This window comes from Verticillium alfalfae, genomic scaffold, assembly GCF_000150825.1.
Source record: "Verticillium alfalfae VaMs.102 supercont1.2 genomic scaffold, whole genome shotgun sequence".
Taxonomy (NCBI): Eukaryota; Fungi; Ascomycota; class Sordariomycetes; order Glomerellales; family Plectosphaerellaceae; genus Verticillium; species Verticillium alfalfae.
Genome location: NW_003315037.1, coordinates 6,023 through 14,588, shown reverse-complemented (window position 1 = coordinate 14,588; position 8,566 = coordinate 6,023). Strand labels below are relative to the sequence as shown.

General features: G+C 51.6%; 2 protein-coding genes across 2 annotated transcripts in view; both read left to right on the top strand.

Moving 5' to 3' along the window:
• The window catches only part of VDBG_01480 (5'-3' exoribonuclease), a gene marked incomplete at both ends in the record, with an annotated part of 3,197 nt that extends 2,338 nt beyond the window's left edge, over positions 1-859 (top strand). The window contains one exon of the mRNA XM_003007246.1: positions 300-859. Coding sequence (XP_003007292.1) covers positions 300-859 — 560 coding nt within the window. The remainder of the gene's footprint in view (positions 1-299) is intronic.
• A 479-nt stretch (positions 860-1,338) lies between these two features.
• Positions 1,339-8,566, top strand: part of VDBG_01479 (ras GTPase activator) — a gene marked incomplete at both ends in the record, with an annotated part of 9,316 nt that continues 2,088 nt past the window's right edge. Inside the window, 12 exons of the mRNA XM_003007245.1 lie at positions 1,339-1,469; positions 1,555-3,048; positions 3,122-3,459; positions 3,537-3,651; positions 3,699-5,237; positions 5,298-5,457; positions 5,514-5,803; positions 6,208-6,579; positions 6,659-6,745; positions 6,847-7,019; positions 7,076-7,752; positions 7,809-8,549. Of these exons, the coding sequence (XP_003007291.1) occupies positions 1,416-1,469; positions 1,555-3,048; positions 3,122-3,459; positions 3,537-3,651; positions 3,699-5,237; positions 5,298-5,457; positions 5,514-5,803; positions 6,208-6,579; positions 6,659-6,745; positions 6,847-7,019; positions 7,076-7,752; positions 7,809-8,549 (6,040 nt within the window). The remainder of the gene's footprint in view (positions 1,470-1,554; positions 3,049-3,121; positions 3,460-3,536; positions 3,652-3,698; positions 5,238-5,297; positions 5,458-5,513; positions 5,804-6,207; positions 6,580-6,658; positions 6,746-6,846; positions 7,020-7,075; positions 7,753-7,808; positions 8,550-8,566) is intronic.

Genomic DNA, 8,566 nt, shown 5'->3' with positions numbered 1-8,566 from the left:
ACGCGCATCACGAGCTTTATGAAGACATCACGAGTCATTTCTACTCCAAGAAGCAAGGCGCGCCCACCTTCGGGTTGAATCCTCGGACCAGTGAAGGCATGACTGGCCAAGTTGAGAAGATCGCCGACTATCTGCCGCACGGGTCCTTGGAGTATCCTTTAGACAGGAAGTCAATGCCCAGCTTGGACTACGACCGATCCCTCAGGTATGTTTGACCCTAAACGAATATGTCAGATACACCCGAAGCTCACCGAAGGAAAAAAAACATGACAGTGTTTATTACGAATTTCCAACTACAGCCCCTCACAAGTCCATGCTCTTACGCGGGCTGAAGATGCCTACCACAGCTCTTGGTCGGTCTGACATAGAGCAGCTGAGGAACAAGTCCTCTCGCTCGGGTCGAGGCGGTTGGGGCGGCGCCCCTTCAGGACGGTATAATGACGGTGGGCGCGGCCGAGGCCGCGGAGGCGGCTACGGTGGTCGTGGTGCCTTTCACTACGCAGAATCTGGAGGCAGGGCCCAACAACACTCCTCACATTACCAGAACGGTTCCGCCTCCCGCGACCACTATGGCGCCCAGAAGGCACCACATCCGCCTTCAGCGTGGCAACCACCTCCACCAGGTCACCCTGGCTTTGGCATGGGTCTTCCTCCCCCACCCCCCCCAACACACTTCAACAATGGCCGCCCGAGTACCTATGGACTGTCTCATGGAAGTCACGAAGCATCTCCGCCATACCAGAACTCGTATCCCGGCCGAGAAGACTATGGATCAAGAGGTCGTGGAAGCTACCAGGCAAGAGGAGCTGGACGTAGTCAGAATTACCATGGCGATAGGCAACAGCCCTATCGGAGATGAGATTGGCAGAGGTTACAACCCGAATTTGCGGCTACTAGCGAATAAAAGTCAACCCAGATAGGGCTTCCACTGTAGGCTGCCATCAGACATGTTCCTTTGATCTCCGTCATCTCGATCTATATCGCTTCATCGTTGTATGACGAGTGCTACCGAGACACATTGCATGGTATGGCGAGCTTCGTGGCGAATTTGGCAAACTTGGCGGTTTCATGCAGTACTTGAGTTGCTATTTTTCCAGTCAACACGAAGGACGCACGGCCATGTTCAGCGTTCTATGTCATGTCGTCTAGATTGAATCAATATCCATGCGCACCCCGCATGATTCCCCTTTCCCCACGTAGGTACCTAGATAGGTACCTAAAGGCGACGGTACCTGGCCAAGCCAGCCAAGTGTGGACCCTCGCACCCATCACTGACCCACCCAATCTAGCCAGTATGTCGTGTACACACACACCCTGCACGCACCAGATGTCCGGCCTGAGCAACAAGACCTACCAACACACCCCATATCCAGGAACAATCGGTATGAACTTCGACGCTTCCTTGGCCAGCAGCGATGAACGGTGATGCAGGACTCGTCGGATGTCTGGTCGACAGGATCGCCACCCGAGTGAGTGAATCGGTCTCCTCCCCATGAAATCAACCTTGTCCCCTCTCTTGTGGCATTGATATGCTTACAGCTTGCCTTTGGACAGCTGCCACATCGTACCGGAACCCAACCCCGCGAACTAGATCAGGACGAAATAGTCGCTAGCACCCGAGTGACACTTGTCAAGATTAGCGCCACGAATATAGCAGCGATCCTAGACTCGCTGATCACCCTTCTTGAGGAGCTTGGTCGAGGTTACAAGAGCTTCTCTTCACATCCTAGCCACGTTGTCTCTTCCGAAGTCTACGTTTTAGCCCTGGCAAGTGACTGTTGCGCCGCGCATTGGGAGGCCGTCCGCTCCAATAGTTTGCGTAAACTGGTCAAGCAAACCCATACAAGGCGTGGGTCGCTGCAAGTTGTGCCCACGCCCCTGGATGATTCCCTGGTCTCGCGCCTACTCAATGTCCTGAGGAACCTTCTCAATCCGACCCCTGATGGCTTTGTTCTCCCCGCGCACACCATCCTCGGCCGTTGCTCTCGTCACTCAGAACGAGATGCTCGGCTCGAGACTGGCGCCGACAGTCTTTCTCAGGATGATGTCCTCGCGACTGACAAATACGATTTGACCATTTCACCAGTTTCCGTGGAAAGTCATGCGAAGACCCTTGTGGAGTATCTCACAGCCTCCTCGTGGACCAGCGTCTTCGATCATCTCAGGAAAGTCGTCTACACTATTCGGACGACTGGAGTAGCTCAGCAACAGCCTAGCCAGCCTCCTCCCGTGGGCGAAGATGACAGGGCCAACCTAGTCGCGATTCGCCTGATGTCCTTCTACTGGGTAGACAGCCAGAAACTTGGCCAGGTCATCCAAGAGATATGCTCCAGTTATCTCCATCTCCGAAGGCCATTCCAGACTGCAATCGCGGCTGTACTTCCCTTGCTGGTTGTTAACTGGCTTGAACGGCATCCTCATGAGTTTGTACAGTTGCACACACTGCATAAGCGGCTTGATGGTGGGGTTGATACGCTCTTTGACATGACACAAGCTATTGTGGATAATGGTCGAAAGAAAGGCATGATGTTCGCAATGCAAATCACATTGCTTCTTTTGCTCCCTGACGTGTTCGAGGTTGCGAGCAATCTACGTGAAGCCAAGAGCAGCAGCATGGCTAAGAAGACGGCATTCCTGGACGGACTGAGGAAATCATTGCGTAACAAAAATGAAGCAGCAGCCTACTGTCTAGTTTTGTTGTTACGTGCTGCTCGTCATTTTGATGCCGAGGACGACACAGCCATCGTGAGCTTTGCTCTCGACGTGCAGGATGAGGTCAAGGACGCAGTCTTCCGACGATCTGCACCTAACGCGGACGGTTCGCACTTCGAGCAGGACTTGCTGAGCGCAGCATTCGTGGGTCTAGCTCAACTCAATCCTGAGAGTGGCCTGGACGCGCTGGCTGAGACCTGTCTTGCTTCGGGCACACCTACGAGCTTTCGACGAGCTGTTATACAGGGCTGCAGTTACCTTGCGAGACAGAACGACTCCCACAGGTACGAAGCACTGTTTGGTACAGCAACTCCTTATATGTTGAGTCAGCTCAAGGTATGTCAATTACTAGCCTAGGATAGTGGAGATTCGTAATTTATCCTGGTCGGAAAGGCTGATAATACTACAGGACATTGCTGGACTGTTGTCAGATAACTCGACTCTCGACATCACCATAAAGGCCTTGGATCACCCTAAGGCCCTCATGGCTTGTAATGTGCTTGACTACCTGGAAGCTTCCCCGCAGTCACTTCTCGAAGTAGAAGAAAGAAAACCAGGGTCAACAGCACCAGCGCACAGCATGTTCGAGGCATTCCTGTGTCTTGTCTTGTCATGGGACCCTGGCGTAAGGGCACATGCTACTAGGGTAGCGAAACGGCTGTTTGTAGACCGTGCTGTTATCGAGGATCTCAGATCTCAGGGCACCCTCGACTCTTCGACCTTGAAGATCAGCTTCTGGAGGCGCAGGTCAGTTCGACACCCTCGTGCAAACCGCTGTGACTTTCCCTCCCGCTCCTTTTCTTAACGAGCTGATTCGAGTGTAGTTGTCGGCTCATTGTGAGCTTATGCGATCAAGTAATGGTAGGCGGAGGCAGCATAGCTGTCAGGGCAATCTATGACTATCTTGCTGCAAGAGTTGTGCTGTTGAACTCTCTGCGGGTAAGTGCTTTCGCTTCCGATTGAATAACCACCACTAACTTGACTAGGAACTATCTGAAGTACCCGGTGACATCCCTGAACTTCCGACAGCAGCCTCGAAGACCGAAACGACCCTGTTGGTGGCTTTGTGTTCGGCTGACGTTGAAACGTGTCGATTAGTGACGTCTCTGGTCGCCACCTCACTAGAGGCCAACGAAGCTGCAGAAGCAAGCCCTCAAGCTGCAAAAGTTCTAGCGCCTTTGCTTCGAAACAGTGACATATTCCGTGAGCTTGGGTCTGGTTCATTTCGTTTCACGGGCCTTGTCGCTTTTCAAAAGCGCATGCGAGGCTTGTTGAGACGGCTGCAATACCCAACCATTGGTATCCTCGCAGCGTGGGAGCATGCATTTGAGAGGTGGTTGCTTCTCTCCAGGGAAGTCTCCTCGACACCAGCAGATGCTATTGAAGACAAGGTATTTTCGGAATGGCGCAATCACTCTGGTTTTCTTGCATCTCTGGGTGGCATCTGCGTCGCCAACCCCGCCATCATTCTTGAGGAACCTACACTGAGCAGCGCGCGGTGGATTGACCAGTTACCTAATGACAATCATGAGGAACCACTCCTTGACCGGTATCTGAGGCTGAGTATTCAACTACTGGGTTGCAACAACATCAGGGTTCGAGAAGCGACCCGGGAGGTTCTGTCTAGCGACATCTCACCCACACTCTACCAACCTATGTTCAGGGCCCTCGAATCTGAGCTGGAGGTTCTCTTCACGGGAGCTTTAGCTCCAAGCGACCAAGCTCAGGACATTGAAGTCGCGTTTGCAGAGCAAGCAATTTCACTCCTGAAAGCTCTTGTTGAACGACTCGATAGCCCCTCAGATCTGGGCGCCGCATCATCTGTACATCTTGGTGCCTTGACTTTGAGCTTTACCAAGTTCATGGACAGTATGGCCGACAGCACAAGCACACTCAGGGTGAAAATCAAAGTCTGTCAGCTATGCGAAACTGTCAATAGGCGAAAAGAGCACCTTAATCTGAGGGATGATGTGCGTATCAGGAACCACTTGCTGGAATACATATTTGGCTGGATTGCTCGCCCACGAACGCCTCGTGGGGATCCACACCAGGGCGTCATGTTGGGACGTCCAGATGATGCCCAGCGAATGCAGAAGGACTTGGACCGAGCTTGCCTAAGATCACTGGCAGAGCTCACATTTCGCTTGCCGCTGCAACCTGGCGAAGGGCAGACGGACGCAGGCGCGAGTGAGTTGAAGGCTCAGATGTTTCATACCTACTTCAATCGCTTCTTGTCCTTGCTCAATCACGACTCGTCTGAAATCAACAAGGGCGACATCATGCCAACTGGGGTCAGCAGGGATGATACCGCATCAGCCTCCGAGTTAGCGATCACTATATTGTCCAATCTGTTGAGTGCAAATATCGATGTCGGCCTCAAGCATTCCCTGAACATCGGCTACCACGGCAATGTCGACATCAGGACAGCATTCGTCAAGGTGTTGTGCAATATACTGATCCAGGGCACAGAGTTCAGCAATCTGACCGACTCGGCCGTAAATGAGAAATACAACGAACTCTTGGATGTGAGTAGCCTTCTTGTAAGAACAACTTATCGAAGGAGGCGCTCATATATGCGAGTACAGTTACTTACCAAGGACATGACACTTGTCGCCGCCATGAGCATTGTATGCCCGAGTCACGAGGTTGACGAGTTGACCATTTCCCTCCTCACAATCTTCGAGCATCGAGGCCGAACCTTTGAATTGATTGAAACGCTAATCAAGCAAGAGATTGAACAAACTGGTAGGCTGCTCCAAGTGTCCATTGAAAAGACGCTTGCTCAACTGTTTTATGATCAGATAATGAGTCTGAAATCCTGAGACGGACTTGTGTCGCCACTAAAATGCTATCAGTATATGCGAAGTGGAAGGGACAGGCCTATCTCAAAGCAACACTGCAGAAGGTAGTTGAGCGATTGGTGCTCACCTCGAAAGATCTTGGTTTAGAGCTCGACCCTGCTCGGGTGACATCGAACGACGAGCTGCAGAAGAATGCCCTGCAGCTTCGAATCGTTGCCAAGGTATTCATAGACGACATCTGCGCGTCCTCGTCCAGCGTTCCAAGCTCATTCCGACAAATCTGCAGTATAGTAAGCTCACGAGGTCCTCCCCAATCCACTCAACCAGCTAATGCAGGGAGATATCCACAGCAGTACTTCCCAGATTCCAGGAGGCAAAGTACACAGCAGTTGGTGCATTTGTTTTTCTCCGATTTTTCTGCCCTGCTATCGTGGCGCCTGAGGTTGAGGGACTGCTGGACACGCCACCCTCTCGAGAATTGAGGCGGGGCTTACTTTTGATCGCCAAAGTGATCCAGAATCTGGCAAACAACGTCCTGTTCGGCGCGAAAGAGCCATACATGTTTCCCTTGAATGACTTTCTCACACAGAATATCTATCGTGTCACTACATTTCTTCGAGAGATATCGGTAAGCGATATAGTCACGATTGTTCGCCTGGCAGCTCGAGACCATTCAAACTGACACGCTGCACAGGTACCGCCAGACAGTCTGGATCATGAAAGTAGCATCGAATCTTTCGACTTCGGGTCCTGCGTTGCCTTGCATCGCTTCCTATACGACCACTGGGATCATATTAGGCAGAAGCTGGTCGGCCATGAACGTAGGGACCACGTGCGCTCACCAGCCGAGATTTCTCGAGTCCGCTCCCCTGTGCTCGAGCCACTACGTAACTTGATCACAAATCTAGGGCCGCCGCCCTTGGCAGTGACCTGGAACAGGCCGCAAGTCTCGACGAACACACCACCCTCATACTCTATGTTCCAAGACTTTATGTTGCGCAACGCGTTTCGTGGTACCGAGTCGTTCCTAACCGCCAGAGCCGTGTATGATGGGGGAGAGAGCAAGGTATGTCTAGCCGATTGATTGCCGAGAATCACTCTGGAGGTTTCAGGGAGGTACAACAGCACTGACTGTTTCCAATCAGGACGGACTTTCAATAATCTGTATCATATTGCGGCACATGGACTCGGAGAGCATTGACTATGAGACCTTGATCTTTTGCTATTTGAAGGTAAGCAGCCAAGAAGTAGCACTCTCCATGGTCGGACTGATCACGGTCCCTTCTGTGTGACTCCGAGCCTCCTCGATCTTGGCGCGTTGACCCTTCCGCAGATCGCCAGTCGCCTTTGGCATAAGCCCTTCGGGCTACTCATAGATGCAACATGCTATAATGGGCAGAATGAGCCCCAAGACGATCTCCTTCGGAAGCTAGACTCTCTCACGCCAGTCGAACTGAACCGCAATTTGACGAGAGTTTACGTATACAACATGAACAGTGCTTTCCGGTGAGCAAATGTGGGCTGAGATGTGCCCGATACATTCAAATTAACGTATGTTGCAGGAAATGCTTCCGTAGAATTCTTCGAGTCTCTGCCAAGACTGAGAGCAGCGTTTTCCACCCAAAAAATGTCGAGTACCATCTTATTGGGAGCCTGCAAGACTTGCAGGCTCACTTTCACTTGAGCCAGCTTCACCTACCGAAAGAGACAATCAGTGTTGTGACGGATACACGCTACGTTTTCCAGCCCATCACCAGGCTTTCAAAAACAAAGGGAAAAATTGAGGTTATCATCAAGGTTGGGAGCCAATTTGTCCAGGTTACGACAACCAAAAAGCAGGAGGTTTTCCCAGGCTACCGGCTTAGCACGACAGTCAACGACATTTTCCGCCTCGGGGAGGTTGATGAGGCTCCGACATCGATTCAAACCGAAGATGATTCGGCATTTGGACTCCGAGCCGATAACGGTCGCATTGTGATGTATTTCACCAGTCCGAAAAAGGTGGATGTTCTACAAACAATTCGCGGTGCTAAAGCCAAGTACAACAAAGACAGTCGATCACACAAGGCTTACGAGCGACTAATTCGACCACAAGACGTACCTGGGACTCTTCTCAACCTAGCATTAACAAATCTTTCAAGCGTCGACGATGTTCTCAGGCTAGCTTCCTATAATCTTCTTGGCTCATTGTGCAAAGCCTTCCGATTTAGTGCTGCCTCCAAAATGATGTGCTTGATCGGTAAGTTACATTGACTCAATCTGTTTTGGACCTTGCTCGTACTGATTATCCCTGAGACGTCTCGGTGCCCACATCTGCGTCACACTTCATCATTGCGATCAGTGAGCAGCTGGCACAGACAGAGCCACAGCTGACTTTCGACTTTCTCACCGAGTTTTTCGTGGGGTGGGAGAGCTTTTCTGACGACCAAAAGCCGATAAGCCTGGCGTATATGTCGCCGTGGCTTCCTGGCCTGCGAACTGCGATTCTTGCAAACGAGGCAGATGGCGACAGGGGTAAAGAAAAAATTGCTTCTTTGTTCCGGAAACTAATTGACTTGGCTGTGGCCGATCACTTCCTCACGTACACTCTGGAGCAGGTTGTTTGGCCCGCCATCTCGCAGGATGAAACGATCCTGGATCTTTTCCTGGAGGAACTAACAAAGGCTGCACTCAGCCTCAACCTTGCGGACGAGTCGCTAGATGCTCTTTCTTCGATAGTGGCCGGCATAGGAACTATCACCCTCCGGGCTAGGGTCATTTCCAGGCTACGAAAGGCGTTGAATCGAACCTCACTCCGCCCCACGAAAGCTTTGCCAGATAACGTTGTGTGGGCCGAGATCTGTGTATTACTTCACTTCTGCTTGTCACTCTCCTTCGACAATGGTGTCCAGGCGCAGTCCTTTCTTACCGGAGATCTTCCACATAGTCACCATGCTTGCCAACACTGGTTCGGTAGAGATCCGCATCCTGGTTCATCGTCTACTCGTCAACACTGTACACGCTGCTTGCACATCTTTCCTCCTCGAGGATCTGAGGGTAAACAAACTGCGAAG